Genomic DNA, 20,443 nt, shown 5'->3' on the forward strand with positions numbered 1-20,443 from the left:
TCTATAACAACAATTTGCAAAACTCAGAATAAACATTTAACACTGCATTAAAATGTTAAGATGCAGGTACTTCAGTTACAATCGTTTCAAGCTGTGTCTCATTTAAAATAAAATACTTCTTTTTGTAATACATATATTGTAATTTAAGCAGTTTTGCAGTTTTTATCCTTTAAGTTAAAAGTAGGAAGATTTTTTTTCATACTTCATGGATGAAGCATGGATGATTTTTTTGTAGAGAATATGGAAATAAAAATTGTAGATTAATGTAAAAAATCACAGTAACATAATGTAGTATAGTCACCCTTTGACTAAGCTATCTCCTATATTGTTCTCCAAAACTGAGAGTTTTGCATCTATATCTGTAGCAAGAGAAGAGCTTTTTATCAAACTAAAAAGATCCTAAACATATACAGTTGTAGTCTCTCTTTGACTATTGTAAAGCTGTGACTAATTGAAAAAAAAAATCATTGATTTGAATTATTTCTCTTACAATATACATGAATACGAGTAATTGGCAAAGGGTTTTTTGGCAGTTTCGATAAGGGATTTTTTCTCTTGGATTTTTTAAATGTTTGAATGAAAAATCACAGAGGGGAATTTTCTCTACTCACTGGGAATTCCCTATGGAATATTCCTTCATAGGCCTATGTATGATAGAATTAAGTTCAGATACATGATTCCTCAAATTTATTTCTAATTGTCCATTTTTACTGGATTTTAATTACAAAATATGTGGTTAAGAACAATATTATGGGTGAAATGTATAATATCAATATTGATGTCATTGTAAGAGTAAGGGGGGGGGGATAATTACCCTTTTTTTCGAAGGAACTTTTAAAAAATAAAAATAATAAAAAAAATCCGATTTTTTTTTTTTAAATAAAAAAAATCGCCAACCCTGTTTCTCCTACGGGTATAGATATGATGAGATACAAGATCTTTTCACCTCATCATCTCTCGAACGCGATGTACACACGATGGGCCCATTGCATACAAAAAAAAATTACCTGAGAAAACTCAGGTTGTTTTCATTGGAGTTTTTGCCCAGTGTTAAAGTTAATGTCAGAAATCAGACTAACCTTAGTTGTCAGTTTTTACCAAAGTTTTCTCAGGTAAAAAGATTTATGCAACAGGCCTAAGATCTTTTTATCTAATCATCTTTCCCAAAATTTGTAAACACGACAAGGTGATTATCTGAACATCTTGGGTGGCACGTTTGAGCTTCCATAATATCGAAATATGAAATGCCATGGTAAATGAATGGATTGTACAAACTGCCAGAATTTGCAAATAACATCAAAGTATATCAAGACAAAACTAAGCGTAACCTACGTGCTTGTACGTAACCTTAATAAGTACACAATGTACTGACTAGTATACAAATTCATCCACCCCGACGTGATGTGGCATGTGTAGGAACTATTTACATAATCTTACATTTGTTACGCTCGGGCTTGACTACGGGTTCCTTCTCTTTTCGCCAGCGGAAGGTGATGGTATCATCGGCTCGCTTGATGCAGGCTTCCAGGATCTTGAGAAGAGCAATGTGTTTCTTAGAACCCATCTCGTGGTTCGAAGCTGTGTAGTTCTCAATGAAGAATAGACTGTTCTTCTCCATACCAGCTCTGGTGATGTCGTCAACGATCTCATACTGGTTCAAAATGCTGTTAGCGAAGGTCACAACCATAATCGGATACGAGCCTGCAGGATGATGATGATGATGACAATGGTGGTGATGAAGATGACGGTAATAAGTGGTGTTGATGACAGTTTTGATGACGAAGATAATATTAGTGGTGATGATGATAACGATGATGATCGTGATGATGATAATGAAAGTGTTATTGAATTCGGTGATGATGATAGCGAAAGTGGTGAGGGTGGGGAGGATTGTAAAAAAAAGATAATGGTGATATATAAATAGCATTTAGTACACTCTAAATTCCAATTATTTAAATAATTCCAGATCGACTTTGTATAGTGACCGGCAGAATTTCGGATTCATTTTAAATCTTTAGGATTAACTTTCAAATCTCAAAAGATTTAAATTCAGATGTTTTAGATTTATATTCAAATCTACAAGTTTGAAACTAAATCTAATATTCGGCTGGTCAGTATTCACAGCCGATCTGGATTTATTTTAAAGGTAAATGCCAGTTGTGGTAACGATATCAAAATGAGTTCGTACAGAATCCAATGAAATGTTCACCAAAGTGCCTGTTAGCATAAATAAAACATATGTGCCAAAGTATTCTGGAAGAAATTGTGTAATTGCTGAGAAATTAGCAAATAAACACAGGATTCGGGTCAAGCGTCGGGCCGACATTCAAAGCAATAGTAATACACTATCCAACGTGCGCTTATCTATGTTGGTGATCTTCAGTGTGAACATTTTTCAGCGTAGATTTCAAAATTTAACGAAATTCGGTTCATGTAACTGTACCAAATCTAGATACTCAATGATATACTGACAATTAAGCCTAGTATTACAGACTTATTAATGAAATCAGTGTTTACTGCAATTACTGGCATTTGTCTTTAAATCCTTGGAATTCGATCAAAGTGTATAGTAGTTCGAGTAATAGTCTATGAGATGTACAGGCATGACTGTAGCAGAAACAGAGTCGGTGTAGTATTATATTTTACGCAACTTCTGAAGGTTTTCATGGCGAAAAAGACTAGTGTAGGTTTTGTGCACATGTATCTTTTACCCTTTTTACTCATGCTTAAATTTCCTTAACCCCGTACTACAGGTGGGGCTAAATTGCCACTTATCCCCACCTATACGGGGTTAAGCTTAGCACACATTCTTTTTACACAGCATTTTTGCAAAGTGGGCTAACCCCACCTTTGGTACGGGATTATTTGGCCCTGCAAAAAGGCAGAGTTATCCAAGCAATTGCGGTGCTAAGAGCGATGGTACGGGGTTAAGATCGCTATTGTAAAACGGAAGTGGACCAAGCGCTCTTAATCATCAATCATGCCCCGCGACAGAGCCGGCCCTGTTATCTAATCAGAGGTAAGCATAATAAATATTCATGAACAGCAAACACGGCGATGAGAAAAAGCGCGCTATATAGGTCAGCGAGTTGGAATTCGTGTTTTAATACTTTCCTCATCGACGCTCGTGAATATTCATGAGCTACCACTAGTCCGGGGTTAGCGAATTCCGTGTGTGAAAAACAAGCATCCATATCCGGGGTTAGCAATAACAATTTGGCATGTGTAAAAAGCAAAAACAAAAAAAGTACGGGGTTAAAGATATTACGGGGTTCGCCAGTCCAAGGCTTAGAAAATCCTGTTTAAAAAGGGTATTTATTAGGCAAATGTTGGCCCTGGAAAGGACGACCCAATCTCCACGTTTTGACATGCACGGCAACTTGACAGAGTGTACAATACCTCCTTTTACAAACTTTACTGATTCACCTGAAGACGACAAGAACACACGTGTCGAAACGTCGAGTTTGGTTGGTTCTTTTCAGGACTAATATTTGCCCAAGAAAAAGACAAGGTGCGTCGTGAAACCTACTGCACTATATTTTACGTGTTAAAAATAGAAAACAAAGTAATGTTAATACCTTTTTTTTCTAGATAAGAGAACTTACCGAACTCTTGCCTGATTCTTGGTACAAGTGACGATAGGAAGTTTCCACAATGTTGTATTCCAGTAGCAGAGCTAGGAAACAAAATACAAATAAAATGATGGTGATAATTTTTGTGGTGACACAGCGCACTCGATGCGATTTACTATTCGGTAAAACCAGGAGCCTGCCCCAAGCGCATGTGCATATAGAAAGTATTTGCACACGACGCAGGACGAATCTAAGGACACAGCAAATGTATTGAAAATGCAAGTCAAATCACAATGAACAACTGGAATGTCTTTGTCGAAAATTGATGAATAGGAACAAAAGCTTTGTTTGGCGTTTCGGAGCTGAAAAATTGCAAATATGTTGTTTGCCTCCAGTCCAGGAAGAAATTGCTGTTTCAATTCATCAACCATCGACAAAGATTTCAATGTTATGAAAGGCACTTGACAATACATTCTCTGTGTTCACGGAAGTGGAATGCCTAGTGGTTGCGAAAGCTTCCTAATCAGGTGAGTAACGTAAGTCCCTACATCGCACCTAAATCTTAGAATTAAAAACTGTTCATTATCACAAAAAATATATACATGTAATGCATGCTAAGTAGTTCAAAATACCATGAGTGCATAGATTTAAAATTTCTTGCGTGTTTTTATATTTCATCGAGGCCGCAGGCATAGTTGAAATAAACGCACAAGAGAAATTTGAAATTCATGTATACGAATGGTATTGTAAACTCCTAAAAAACAAGTTTGAAAATCTGACTTTGATCGATAATCTCTCCTAGACTATAGTAAATACCAATGTGTAATTAATTTTAATTTTAAATTTGCAGAATGACACATTTTTGAAAATCACTGTTTTTTCCGTGGTGATGAGTGAGTTTCACATCGGTTTGAGTAAATATCAATGTGTAACTAATATCAATGAACAGATCATTTGATTTTCTTTAAAACGATACCCTACATGATGTAATTATCGTTCACATGGAGGTGCGGTGCCTTGAAATGTTGGGCGAGGTCAAAATCCAAAATTTACAAAATGACACAATATTGAATGTCACCGTTCTTTTTTCAGTGGTGATGAGTGAGTTTCTCAGCGTTTTTTCTTATTATTCTCATGCATCTTAACATCAACATTAACATGAATCAATCACACCTCTGCACAAGCAAACACAAAAATAACCAAACAAACAAGCATGCATGGGTATTTCAAACCACGCCTCAAACCATGTTATCTCACAAAACTATCTCTACAGAAGCAGGGGCTTGATTTGAATGGATTTTCATCTGTATTCACATCTCAGACAAAAGAATCGATTTCTGTATTGACCCTTCATGACTATTTCTGCTCGTTTTGCAGCTTTTCAAAAGAGGGGAACACTTCTGTCTTGAAATTGTATATATATTAAAAATATATCTTAACTTACTGAACTAAAAAATGTACTGTCACAAGGCATTACAATTCGATTCGATTCATTACGCTCAGTAAAAAAACGAAGTTGTAATACAACACAAAAAGCAATATTCATTTAGTTAATGTAATGAAAAAATACATCATTCTATTAAAACTTGTACACAGTCAAGCTACCGTGTAGAAATTGCTGTTATATGCCACGATCGTGGCCACACACCGGATTACGTAATTGAAAAAGAGTGCAATTAACCAATCTGAAACCTTCTCTCATACAACCCATCTCATAAAATTCATTTATGAAACTGGTCGGTAGAGTGCATTTGATGATGATATAGTTTGTTCAAATCACTCCACGTTGTTTAGCCTGGTTGCGACATAAAAAAGGGAGATTTTTTCAGGCCCGTCATTTCAAATAGAAAAGAAAATCTGAGTCCGCAAACATTGCAAGTCTGTACAAAACTAAATTAAATGGGGTGCGTCAGGCAGGAAAAATTACCGTGTTTACACGCTGCAACAAAAAAGCAGATTAACTGGCGTCGGCTCTCGGTGCAGAATCGGCAATTTTGCACCACCAAAGTAGTAGGTTCAGAACTGCGAGCTGATGCAGAATCAGCATTTTTTCTACGTGTAAACAGAAAGCCGATTCTGCATCGGCAATTGGGGCGTATTTTATTCACTGTACTATTATGACGTACAAGGATCCAGCGTTGTCTTTATTTTGACGTATATTGTTGGTGCGCAGATCATCAATTTTTTTTTTGCCACGCGAGCCGATTCTGCACCGCGAGCTGTGACAGCGTGTAAACGCAAGATGCAAGATAAACCAAAAGTCGATTCTGCAACGGCTTTTGATTTTGAACCAATAGCCGATCACGTGTAAACAAATAAACAGAGCAACACATTAACTTTCTCAAAACAGAATTCCTAAACTCCTGTGGAAACGCTGTCAATGTATTTCTGGAGTGCCATTAATGTCATTTCATTTCTTTCTTATATACTTGTGCTTTCCACACACACCCAGCCACACACTCCCTACCATTAATGTAGGTCTTCACCCATCCACATCACTCACTCACACGAATACACCCACAATCATAAACGAAAGTACGCATCTGCACAGTGCATCCACACGCATATAACAAATAAAAACATAATGAAAAGACATCCCACACACTCATGTCCATAATTAGGGGAAGGCGGGGTAAGTTGAGCATAGGGGCAAGCTGAGCCACCAGCCCCAGGCCAATAATGAATGAGTCAGACATTGTGGTGGTGTCATGTATTGATGACCCATATCATAACCCCTAACCCCACCATATTGTTTTCAACTTTGAAACAAAAAGTAGTTTTTTAGAGGGAAAAATATGAATTTCAGTCAAAAAAGTAAAAAAGAGTGTGAAATAGATAAGTTCTTTATAAACACACATGTCTTTAAATATAATAAAGACATGATAACAACATTATTAGTCCAGGTATGGATCTTCATTCTTGTCATAGTCTTTTATATGATGGATGCATAATAAATGTGTGGATACAAAATTATCACACTAATTTCGGACTGGGGTAAGTTGAGCCAAACAGCATGGGGCAAGTTGAACCATGGTAATTCATATGGTAATGTATCTTAAAAAAACAAACAAACCATAAAAATTGATTGAAATGCTGGCTGAAAGGAGCAAATTTACATGACTGCTCTTTTCCTTTTAAAGGATGTTAGTATTTATAGAGAATTAGCAAGTGAAAAGACTTTAAACAAAAATTTGACATGCTGGTTCTCCCCTCATACATTTTGTACATAGTTTTTGTGGCTCAACTTACCCCAGAAGGTGGCTCAAACTTACCCCATATATGGGGCAAGTTGAGCCATTTGACATCGTTTTTTTCAAAGGTCACGATGACTTTCAGTGTGGGGATAGAAAGTTATATATAGGTGGAAAATATTTCAGAAGAATTAAATTTCAAGGCAAGGTACTTATTTCGACAAGATTATTAATCATATCAATTCTAACATGCAAAAAGCAAAAACTGTCACAACTTACCCCGCCTTCCCCTACGTACTTGTATTTCAGGATAAAGATAGGACAGTCGATCCTCTCTCCAGTAGTCCGACAATGAGGGTTGATTCCTCGCTTTCCACCTAATGGGAAGTGTTCGATTAAACAAAATAAATTTGTTATTACCGGTTATTACAGTTGTTTTGTTGCTTCACAAACTATGAAACAAACTAACAATAACTTATAGTCGGGTTGACTTTGTTCATATTTTTAAGAAATTAGAAACGATATATTTTGGAAAGGTAATTATATAATGAATGACCAGGATAACAATGTTTCCATTTGCACCGAGAACTATAGGGCCACCCTCTTGCATATTACAAAATGGCAGCCAAGTACATGGTTTTCGACAAAATTCTGGATTCTAAACCACTTCATGACCATTATTTAATAAAAATTTAAGATAATAGGGACTTGAAATTGCAAAATTATCTTGAAAATCCAAATATTACCCTTGGTAAAGTATTGAAACCACATCATGATGAAAGTTCATTGACCCCATATGATCTTTGACCTTGAGCATATGACATGAAACTCATGCAAGATACTCAGTGAAACGTGATAACTGCTATACACTTTTTAGTTACGATGATTTTGCAAAAAACAATAATCTAATCGATACCCCAATATGGTCAAAGTTCATTGACCCATGATGACCTCTGACCTCGATCATTGTACTTGAAACACATGCCAAATGATAAGAAACGGCATACACGACATACACGACGTGGAGTTACCCAAGCATCATATGAACCCAGTGTCAACATATTTCATGCGGAAATGAATTAAGAGTAAGAGTAAGAATAAGAGCAAGTTGAACATTAACTTTAACACCATTTGACCTTTTGACCCCATCACCCTCATCAGCCTGCAAGTGACATAAGCCAAGGATGATCATGTACCAAGTGTCAACACAATTATTGATGCAGAAATAAATGAGAGTAATTTGAACAAACACTTGGCCTTTTGACTCCTAGATGACCGTATCATCCTCATAGACACACATGTGGTATTACCTTAGGATCATATAAATCAAGTGTGGGCATAGTTTATGCAGAAAAAAATTAGAGCAAGTTGCACAAAAACTTTAACATTATCATTTTACCTTTTGACCCAGATACATGTATGACCTTTGACCTATCCATCCTCGCAGATGTTCATGTAGTATTACCCACGGATCAAATGCGCCAAGTATGAGAGAAAGTTAAACAAAAACTTTAAAATTTTCGAACAGTCTAACTGACTAACTGATCAACAGGAAGCGTGATTACTTATAGGTCTCAACCGAACTTCGTTTACTCGAGACAAAAAAGCCCCCCCCAAAAAAAAAAAAATCATCACAAGGATTTTATTTCTGAAATAAAGTTTATTATTTTATGTCAATAAATGTCAGAAATATTGGCTTATTGCGAAAAGTACTATTCAAGGTTACTTAGACACAGATATATGATCGAAAAACTCTGATTCTCGTCGGCCATTTTGCAACTTAAAAGATGGCAGCTACATATAGGTCACATTGCAAATGCAAACATTGTAATACTGATTCTTTATACCACAACCTTCCCCAAAAATGACAATTTTCAATTCGAGTCTCCCCCAAATCGAAGGGGGATGGATTAAATCCGCCGGTGGGGTAAACACTATCAATATAAGCAGAAGACATGTAAAAGATGCATAATACTCAACTGATTTCATCCATGACATCAGAAACTCTGAAAGTACTCAGATCAGATAGCCCACGTGTATCGAAAGTTATTACTTGATCGGTTAGTATAGCCGGATCTCGAAACATAGTCTCGCCTCCTGGCCATACCGTATTGCTCTCGATGTAGACTTGCTCCCATGCACCTTTATAATGAAGCGAACAAATTTGCACCTTGTTAATTTAGTACTATTACTTTACTCTAAATATGCAAACATTCACAAGGGTTCATCCCTGTGCTTGATTTTTTTGCTATTTGCAAGTTCTCGCATCAATAGCAACACAATATTAGATCGCGTGCAAAATTCTTGTGAATACTACATTCATGACATTTATGGTAGTGTAGCAGATGTTTCGATCACCACAAGGTGCAGGCGACACCATTTCGTAAGTTTGGAAAAAAAAATCGTACTTTCACCATGAATTCGTTCTTGTAGGATACATAGTAAGAAATTGATACCTGGATGTATTTTTGAAAATTGAATCCATATAGACCATTATTTTGATGGAAATCAAGAATTTATTATTGGGCATAGGTTCCCTTACGGAGTGCAGTAATGTAATAATCTGTCTAGATGCGCGTTGCTTGACTGTTGCTTCAATATAACGAAGGCGTTTTAAAGCTCTACGACGACTCCAACATAGCTCTAAAAACTCCTCCCAAATCGGAGATATCTTTGTACCCCCAGTAGCAACTAGAATTTTGCATACTAACAGCGGATCTAATATCTCCCGTTGCGGTTGCGAAAGTACATCATACAGCTTGCGTTGCTGGATATTTTGTTACGGAGGGACTAAAGGTGCGTTCATGGGCCACTTATTTTTACCATAGAATCCTGATTCAAATCATGATTCTGAAAAATCACGATTGCGTTTAGTCAAAAAGTGAAAATAAACTTCTCTCAAATCATGAAATTGAAACACGGAAAAAGGGAGAGACGTTTCTGTAGAATCACGAACGAAACAGGTCAATCGTCACTTGAATCACGATTATATGACGTCACTGTGTTGAGCTATTTTCGGTTTGACTCTTGCCAAGCTCAAGGCCCCCACTATGCTCAGTGTATGTACATAGGAGCAATACATGTACATGTTCGAGTTCTGTTTTGGTCATCGCATCGTCCACTGCTTTTCATTTGTTATCATATCTTCAACTTCAAGTTCTAGTAAATGAACTAACTGGACAGACAATGATCTCAGTTGTTGTTGAGTGACATTGTCAATCTAGTAATAAATTGGATCTACGCTGAAATTTACTTCCGAACACCATTTTCGAAAAACCGATAGGACGAATAGAAGTATAAACAAAATGAGGTATGACTGAACTCTGGAAGCAAAATATTGATTTCTCGAGATCCAAAACACGTGCAAACTGCGCACTGTGGTGCTCACTTGATGGGCCAGAATCCTAGGAGAAACATCAATTAGAACGAAGGTCGTCTAAACGCTGATTTTGTGGTATTGTGATTCATGTTTGTGTTTTGACTCATGATTCGAATCATAATTCTGGCTTGAGGTCGCATAAACGCAGTGTCCTACGCCCTCGAGTAAAAGTGTCTTTGAGCTTTGAAATTAACCAATTAGAAGTTCTTTGGGTCGAGACCTTGGCACATCTGAGTACGTTGAACCTGTTTAAGAAAAATCAACTTAAATTTTATTAGATTTTACAGTATAGTACAGAATTGTATGCGGTAGATGAAAAAGTCTTTCGTATAGCTATTTGTTTTTTAACCCTATCTAGGCCGGGGTATTTTGGGAGTTCCTATGGCCGGGGGGGGGGGGGGGCCTCCCAGGCCCCCCCCCTAAGATCTCGGCCGTCGACCGCGCGATCGCACCGAAATTTGGCACGCGGGTTGCCTGGGACATAATCTACAAGATTGTATAGTAATTTATTTCATGCGAATCGCTATTAAGTGATTATGCTAATTTATGCGTAATTAGTATGCGAAATCATACTTTTTCCTCTAACTCCCTAAATAGAGCTCCAAATGTACTAATTTTTGGTATAGAAACTCTTTGTGGTGTCCTTAGCAAGTGTACATGAAAAGAATTGTGATATCAAATCATTTTCATATGTATTATATTGTTTTTTGCAATTTCTTATGTATTTCTTTGTTTTTTTGACCTTTTGTTTTTCATTGTTTTTTCAATGAAATTTGTTGGGGACTCTTCTGTGATCATAAAAAGCATAAAATGAATACATTTAGACTAGCAAAACTAAAAATAATCATACATTTATGAATTTTGGTTGAAAACACAATTTGCATTGATTTTGTACACAAAATCACGTTTTTGAGCAGTTTTCGGTCTGACATGCACTTACATAATGTTGCGTAATTTCAGAACCACGTACCCAGGTGACGCAAATTTGGTCTCAAAAGTTGTGCAAGACTTGAAAGTAAAAAGTCAGCGAGCGGCGTGGTAAAAAAAAATCGCACGGCGAAAATATCGCGCGATACGTTGAGGGGGGGGGGGGCCTCGGAGGCCCCCCCCCCGGCCTAGATAGGGTTAAGGCTAGCAGCACCTGTATTTTTCTTCACATGTGGTGGGAGATGACAAAATCATAATCTAAAAAAAAATTACATTTCTATTAAAATTCTGAGAAGTACAATAAATGTCGCAATTTTTTAAATCCACATCATTTTCAGCAAAATTTGCAAGCTTGTGTTCTTAAGCGGGGTAAACATTAAAATATGTACTTGCTTTTTGGAATGACACTTTTGTTGGGGAAAGTGTGGTATTTAAGACACCAAAAAAGAGAGGGCCAAAGGCTTTGTAACTATGTGAGGAAAAGTTCCAAAGCACTCTATCATTATTTGTTATAAAATAACACATCGAATCTGCAGTTAGAATGTAGATCATGTGACAATTACATGAAATAGGTATAAGTGGATTTTTCCCCTTGATCTTCCTTCTAATGAAATATTAGAGGTGTTATTTGAAGCTAGCTAGCTGAATTATCCATGGAACCGTTTTTTAATACCTCTACGATTATGACGAATATGACGCCGAGTTTGAATAAACGGAATAGCAGATTGAGATACTTCCTCACATGGATACAAGACCTTTTGGACGAGTTTGACGTTTTAAAAAGCTAATTTTCTCCAACAAAAGTGTTGATAATTTAGAAACAAGCACATAAACCCATATGATGTCTATACCTCTTTAGTATAGTTTCCTATACATCTTTGCAAATTTTGGTGAAAATTACATGGGTTTTGAGAAAAGTGCAGCATTTGTTTTACTTCGCAAATTTGTAACAGAAATTTCGAATTTTTGGGAAAAGTTGTTCTTTTTGCAACAATTTAAAGATCTGAAGGTGTTGCCAGCCTTAAAGGGGCAATCGGATAGCAATATGAATGGATTATCTATCTTATACATACATGCAATTTCGAATTATACTGTGAAATTTGATGAAATGTACATAGATTTTGAATGAGTAATATAATCATGTTTACACCCAGCATAGTGATCCTGTGAGGTTTTAAATTGTCCAACCTTGTGAATGAGAATATCCGAAGAATTTCGAAAGCAAAAAGTCAAGCAGAGAGCCCATGTTATATTTTGCATATTTTTGGAATATTTAGGCGCTGAGGTACTTTTGTGCAAAAGTTTGTGACAACGACATGAATTTAATTTTAATTGTGGCACGTCCTTAATTCATGTTGCTTCACATTAAAAGATAAAAGAAGAATGTGCACATTCAAATATATGTAAAAAAAAATGAGCAAGCATACATTAATGAAAACACAGTGTCCCACGGTTTATGGCAAAGTGTTCATTGTGGAAAAACATGCAAGAATACTTTCACACTGTTCAATTAGAGCATTTCTACTGTGCGAATGTCATATTCACATATAATCGACCACGTGAACAGTCACACTGTCGAGGTGTCCACAGTGTGAAAATATCTTCGCACTGTTTAATTTGTGCATTTTAACAGTTTGCATAATATTCTTACTGTGTGAAGACACTGTGATCAAACTGTCTGGCACTGTGTTCTTTTCATCAGGTTAATGTCACAATATATTGATAAAATGAAGATTAAAAAGACATTTCTGCTAGAATATAAAAGTCGATTTCACAACGTAAGGCGGGATTTTGCGAATCAACCTGTTTTTTTTATTTAAATGTTTTTTTTTTTTGGGGGGGACGGATGATGCCATGAAGGTTTGTGGATCTTAAGCTAATGTGAGGAAACGCAATATGCTTTTATGGAAGTCTTCAAACCTTTGTAGGCAAAGTGCAGAGAGTTGAGAAAAGTACTCTTGCCCGAGTCTTGCACCCCGAAGACACCTAGTCTAACCTTGGATGGTCTTATGCAGCTAGTCCCTGCATCTCTGATAGTCCAATTACCAGGTCGGTAATCTTGGATCTTTTTACGGAGTCGTCGAATTTCAGCTGGCAAGCGTAAAACATGAATTTGAAAAAAAATGTCAAAAAATTCGAACAGTTGTCACTGATATTATGCATTGTATTGCTTATGGAACATAATTATTATATTTTTAATAAACATTTGATTGTACTCTATTCGAGCCCTTAGGACCCAGCAAAAACCAGATTATTCAGTGTATACAAGGTTGTATGCAATTTACACAGTTGCGCTTATTCCCATTGCTCGCTCTGCTCTCACTACTATACGGCGTGGCAAAATAGTAATAATAATACTACTAATAATATAATAAAACAGTTCTTGAATAGTGCATATCACACTTATGAATAATGTCTCTATGCGCTTCCAAAGGATCTAGATATTATAACCCCAGGTGTAGCTTGGCAGTCGTAATTACTAAAATTACATCGCATACGCATTCCTAGGAATAAGGTCCTGCCAGGTACCGATTTACCTCACCTGGGTTGAATGCAGCACAATGTGGATAAATTTCTTGCCGAAGGCACAACGAGGACGTTTGGTGCAAGATGATTTTTTTTAATCAGTCAAAGTCAGGTAATTAGGCTAAATAAACCTGTGGCATTCAGCAAAATGTACGCTAAAATTCAAGAGGGAGTTTCATAATATTTCTCTCAACCGATCAAAATGTAACACGTTGGCCAATATTGGGCCCCCATGCTATCTCTTAACACAATGGCGTACAGAAGGGGGGGGGGGTGTCTCTTGCCCCCCCCCCAAAAAAAAAGGAAGAAAATTCACGACCAAGAAAAAAGGAAAAAAGGAAGACAAAGGAAAGAGAGAAGGGTGAAATATGATATCATTTTCTGAATTTTATGTCAAAATCTATCACAAAATTGGATTTTGTAATAAAATGTCGAAATTTTTGCTGGCTTGCTTCATTCTCAACTTTTTGAAATCGATTTTTGTGCCATATCTATCACGCTCGAAATTACTAATTACGCCACTGCCCTGATATGACATCTTGATAGTTTTACAAAGCACGGAAATTCCCAGTGCCGTTCATAAAGCCCGGAGTAGTCTAATGGTTCTGACTCTCCGAGGATAATGGATTCGAATCACAGTCATGTCATTATCGTTGATATATATTGTTACGAATAAACTTGATAGTATCGTATTAAGGTTAAGTTTATTTCAATATTTTATTATATCATGTAGTTAGAATTAATATTGTGCTCTTCGGAACAAGGCTAACGGACTGTTTCCATGGTTTCGAAAAAGGATTGGGATGGCAATGGGATGAACTGTGTAAAAAGTGAAAGGTGACGTCTTTTATTTTATCGGGCGAAACTTCGTCGTTCTTTTCTTTTCAACCCTGTATGATTTTGATCCGAGATGAAAGTTAATTATCTTGACTATTAGCTGAACTGATTAACCTTTCTACCCAGAGGTGGACTTTTGTCTGAGCTAGTGTTTCAACGCGTTGAATAGTGAGATTTGGAACCGAGTTTGAACATGTTTCTGCACAACATGTAAATGAACTATTGGGACTACACACACCTACCGGAGTACACTTCTGAGATGTATTATACACAACATTAATGAGAACTGCACAGTGAACGCTGTCAACTAGTTCAACATAGCGGATGAACTTTATGCAATTAAATCGCGAACTGGACTGTGAGTACACCATGAAAACCCCTGAATAAAACTGAAGTGTCGCTGCTAATACCGTATGGGCCCCAACGATCCGCAACATGTATTTTTGGTAACTTAAGGTAAAATTTAATCTAGATCTAGAAGTAGAACTATATAAGCTAAGTCTAAGTAGGCCTAACGTTTTAGGCTTAGATTGAAATAGCGAGTTCATAGTCATAATCCACTAATAGCCGAAATAAAAGTAAAATGCTTTGGGATTGAGTGACGGTCATACAAATTGTAAAATAATGTTCGATTTACAAGTTTATTGAACCTGCTGATATTACAATTAAAGCATGGTGTTGGAAATTGGAAGAAACTTCTGTTTTTTTAACTTTGTTTACAAGATGCAAACTTTTGATTAAAGGTCCAAAGCAGGACGATTTCATTCTTACTTAACTATATGATTGCTTTAGTGTAATTTTTTTGTGAGTTTGAAGTAGAGATAAATCTCTGTCATAACAATATATATACATACATACATACATATATATATATATATATATATATATATATATATATATATATATATATATATATATATATACCGTCATTGTGTTATAATTTGTATTTCCCCCTTTTATGTTCAATGTTTATATCTGGTATCCAGTATTTATTACATCATGTATTTTATAATATCATATATATTCAGTTTCCAGATTTTTGTTAAAGGTGGCAGCGCTAATAAGGCTTTCCCTTTCTAGTTGCCCCCTTATTCATTTATAGATTATGTACATTTTTTTTTATTCAACTGTTTCCCAGATTTTATCATTGTATTATTTGCAATTTCCCAATGTATGTGCCTTGTTTTTGTTTATATAATGAATGGAATAAATGCTATCAAATCAATCAAATGAAAATGTGGTGTTTTCCATCAACAAAAAAATTATCCAAAATATGTTGCAATCGACCCCGGATCTTGTTATATATAAGAAGAATTGTAAAAGCAATTACATTCATTTATTTAGTTATTTTCCCTTTAAGGATATTTTAGAATGATTAAGAATGTTCCAGAAGGCTCTATAGTACAGCTGTGTTACACATGAGTAATCTTTGAATGTTTTAGAATTTTGATTGCTCCAGAAATAAGGAGAAGGTTCTTTTAAAGACAATACTAAAAGTATCTGTTTGCAATTATTTTGAGAAATACTCAGTTCTCATCGAGATCATCAACATGTTTTAATGAACGCTTTTCAATTCATTGATTGCTGAAATTGACTGTTAATCATCATCAACATCGTCTTCACGGACATTTCAACTCATTACAGTGACTCTTGTTATTCATCGTGCTTCAACATCAGTTTCATCATCGCCATCATTGGGAACCTATCTTCGCCAGCCAACTTGGATTTTTGTTTGGATTTTACTTTGGATTATTACTTGAATATAGTATCATCACTTCGGAATTTCACCTCTAGCACTTTAAAGAGATGCAGATGTAAGACCAATATATATTCATTTATGTTTTATCAGTTTTTGAGTGTTATATTTCTTGTAATAAAAAAAAAGAGGAAATCAAATATAAATTTCAAATTATTTATTGTTATTTGTTGCAGTATCCTAAGAAATAATTTTGGGGGCTTGTCCGGGAAACGAAAGCCAATTTACACAAAGAGCCAATTTGAAATCGAACCCCAATTTGAGGCGAAAGTCAATTTGAAACAATAGCCAATTTGAATTGGAAACATTTTGGAAATGTTTGGAAAGTTCTAGAATATACTGTACTGTGTTATTACTTGCTTGTATTTGTATATATTCCACCATGGCTACATTTGATGTTGAATAATTTCTTGCAATGACAGAATTGTCATATGATCATTTGAAGTCACTGAAAAAGGATGATTTAATAACAGTTTGTGATCATTTGGGTGTATCTCTAGCCCCAGGTTTAAAGAAGGCAGAGATAATTGACTTGTTAGCTCGTCACATGAAGCTTACAGAAGAGTCTGAAACTTTTATCAATATGTCAGAGGATGCTCAGATCCAACCGGCAAATATTGAATTGGAAATAGAAAAAAATCAAACTTGAAAAGGAGGAAATGAAAATGAGAGAAAACATTGAAATGGAGAAAATGAGATTGGAGTACCAGTTAAAGTTGAAAGAAATGGTGTTAGCTCATGCAAAAATTAACTCCGCTAAAGATAAATCTCCCCAAGGGGTGAGGGATATTGTCAGGAAAGAAATTTAATTATAGATGTGTTTCAGTTAGAGCTCAAACATGTGCTTAGGATATTTACCTGGTTAAGGTTAGGGGAGGCTAATAGACAAGCATGCACATATGTTTTGAATATTTCTTAGGCAAGCGTTGGAAACGTTTGATACCCCCCCTTACAGTACAAGTGTACCAGGTTTATGTCATATTTTATACAGGTGTTCGAAATATTTCTTATTAGGAGAAGCATTTTCATACACGTGTCGTAAATAACCAAAAGTGATCAAGCATTGACGGGTGTAGATGTATAGATACACAGGAAGTGTCTTTTATTAATAAGGATTGGTTGCTTTATGCACTCATCTGTTATAGAAATTCTTTGAATTACTTTATAGAAATCTTACAGTTAGTCCTAGTAATGGTAGGGTATATTAAGAGGTTAATTTCGGTAATTCAGGGAGAACCACCTAAGCTAGAATAGACTACAGATGTTACCATAGGCATTCAAAGTTAGAACTGAGGGACTACGTCGGTGACAAGATAACGATCCCAGCTGCCGCCGGTTCTCCACCGACATGATTCGTCAAAACTCATGTCATTATTGGGGGCTCGATCTCGTCCATTAATTCGTTGAAGCCACATCTCTGATCTGGGGGCTATTAATCGAGGGGCAACAGTCTGCGGAGGCCGAGTGGAAGAGATATCGCAAGCTGCGGAGGCCAGGAACTGGGCCGACCACCAGGGCCAAGTGAGGCATGTCAGGCCAGATGAGATGATGGGGGCTCACATCAACTGTTATCATTAAGTTAAATCATGTTTTGTTATCCATATCTATGTATATTTTCATGTAAATCATTGTAAAAGAAATCAAAGGAGACCACAGAATGATTTAAGAGCTTTGATTAAACCTTTTAATAACTGTAATCCTCAGTTTTACGTATTCCTTACTTGGCGTCAAGCAGCAGTAGATAAATAATTTGAAAAAAAGTCACTTCCCAAGTGACAGACATGTCTCCCTCGTACCGAAATAATTTGCAGCAGTTAATACCTCATGCATATTTAATCGGTTGCCAATCCAATTTTATTGATTCTTGGTGGACAAAATTTGGACAATTATAGATTCATGGAATGAATTAGAAATAATGAATAGGGACATGATACCAACAGCTTCAACAATGCTTATTCATTAAGACAGGCATACACTTTAAAGAACCTTTTCACCGAAATAATACAAGGCTTTAAAATGTCAGTCTTGGTTTTCCTTGTCCGATTTTAATCTCTGTATCATTTCCGATTTTATTACATCAGTTCAAATGTACTGACTGAGCTTGGGTATAATCATATATAAAAAAGTTACAATTACAGCATATTAAAAAAGAAGTACAACTAAATGTCATAGTTTACAGGATAATATGAAAACCAGAAAAATAGTATGAATGCGAGTATAAGATTAATTTGTACTCGCACAATTAAAGTTAATATATACAATGTAAAAAGGAAATTAGTTGAAATTACTCAATAAAATTGTTTCAAGAAATTGCCTTATTTTTTTCAAGTACTTACGGGCTTGGCAGTCTTAAGTGAAAATTGTTTATTTTCTTTGCATCCATTTTACTCAAGAAAATTAAGTTACAATAACTTTATTCAATTAAGTAAAACAATCAATAAAAATATTTGAAAAAATCAAATGGGGAGTGGACTTTCGTGATTTAAAAGTCCGCACCCCATCGTCCCACAATTAGTGGCATCATTTTCATCTTATCCAAATATTAGACTTTGTGCATTTTCACTTACCTGTACACGTATAGGTACTGACACTGATATTTATACGCGATCGTTTCATTATTACAGATAAAACAATGAGAATAATAAAACCTAAACAGAAATCTGAAATGACTTTTTAATGTTGGTCTTTTTTTGATTCAACAAAAAAATAAAAAACAACATTTACTTGCTCTAATGAATATTCATGCACAGTGGCGTACCGTGGGTCACGGCATTGGGGGGCACCAGCAAAAATTTCGAGTCACTTCTCGGCTGTCATGTATACTGATCTAATAGAGATAATTTAAGGACATGCAGTACTATAAAACGGATATGTATCTCACTGATTAAATGATGCGAGGGCAAAGCGCAAGCTAACAATTTTTGATATTCAGAGCTTATTTGCAATTTTTTTTTGTAATCATGATACGTAACTGTCTCGATAAACGAACAATGTGAGCGTGAAGTGCAAGCTAAAATTTTTGTATATATTGACCTTAAACAGGGAAATTTTAAGGACTATATCTTAGAATCCGTTAAGAGTATAAATATCTCACTATACTCATCTAATGCTAGTGCCAAGCGCTTGCTGATTTTGTAAGAATTACATCTAAACACATGAAGCAAGTTTGGAAGTCATTGTAATCATGATTATCATACGCATCTCACTAATAAAAATGCTGCGAGCTCGAAGCGCGAGCTGAAAATTTAGGAAATTCAGACCTACAGAGGGGCATTCTAAGGCTTGTTTGTAGGAATTCACTAAGACCCTACGTATTTCACTAACCAACTGATGCGAGCGCGAAGCGCGAGCTGAAAATTTTTGATATTCAGATCAGAAAAATTGACATTTTAGGGACCGATTTTAGGAGTTCATGAAGAGCAGAAATCCCACCAATCCACGTTAGCACGGACAGAAAATGTTTTATATTTTTTTCATGACTAGGTACTATGCTTTCGTAATGGAAGGACGCATTGGAGCGGAGCTCAGGGGAGCGTTTCATGAAAGGACTTGTCGGACGTTTCATCCGACATGTCCCATTTTATCCGACAGTTACCATAGGAACAGTGCCTCTCAGCCAACCAAAATCATGGAAAGATGTCAGATCTGACAACTTGTCGGATGAAAATATTGATGAAACGCTCCCTGACCACCCATTGCCTAATACACGCTAATTGATTTCAGCACCAACTATAGCTATGCTACCACATACTCAACGCCCTAACACCCGGCAGGCCTCGGCCAAGCACACGGCCAGTGGGCCATTGGAAAAAGATACCTCCCCTACGACTGCCATGCCATCGATTGCCGATCTTCAACGTGATATTTCAAATTTCTCGAACAAGACTTTAGAAAAGCTTGACAGCATTACTAGAGAAATTCAATCTATGAATCGTCGTTTGAACGATGTAGAAGCTACCGTTGAATTGAACTCCGCTAAAATCATCAAGGTCGAGAATGCTATTACCAAGATCGCCCCTCTACTAGAAGAAATTTCGAGTTTGAAGGAAAGGCTGTTCCTTGCCGAGATCTACAACCGAAAATCGAATTCATTGTTTCATGGTGTTGAAGAAGTAGACCAGGAAAACATCTACAACACTCTACAGTGCGTATCAAAAAAAGTTTACACTTAGAAAAAAAATCCTGTAAAATTATACATTTGTGATATCCTGAAGTTTTTTTCCACATTTTAACATTGGTACAGATTCATTTAAGC

General features: G+C 36.1%; 1 protein-coding gene across 1 annotated transcript; it reads right to left on the reverse strand.

The window, feature by feature from the left end:
* Nucleotides 1-828: 828 nt before the first annotated feature.
* Nucleotides 829-13,173, reverse strand: LOC121420564 (the record flags this gene model as incomplete). The annotated part of the gene is made up of 5 exons (XM_041615227.1): nt 829-1,701; nt 3,606-3,676; nt 7,062-7,140; nt 8,744-8,905; nt 12,990-13,173. Coding segments are annotated over 5 exons (774 nt in total), but the record flags the coding sequence as incomplete, so codon positions are not given.
* Nucleotides 13,174-20,443: the final 7,270 nt, after the last annotated feature.

This window comes from Lytechinus variegatus, chromosome 8, assembly GCF_018143015.1.
Source record: "Lytechinus variegatus isolate NC3 chromosome 8, Lvar_3.0, whole genome shotgun sequence".
NCBI lineage: Eukaryota > Metazoa > Echinodermata > Echinoidea > Temnopleuroida > Toxopneustidae > Lytechinus > Lytechinus variegatus.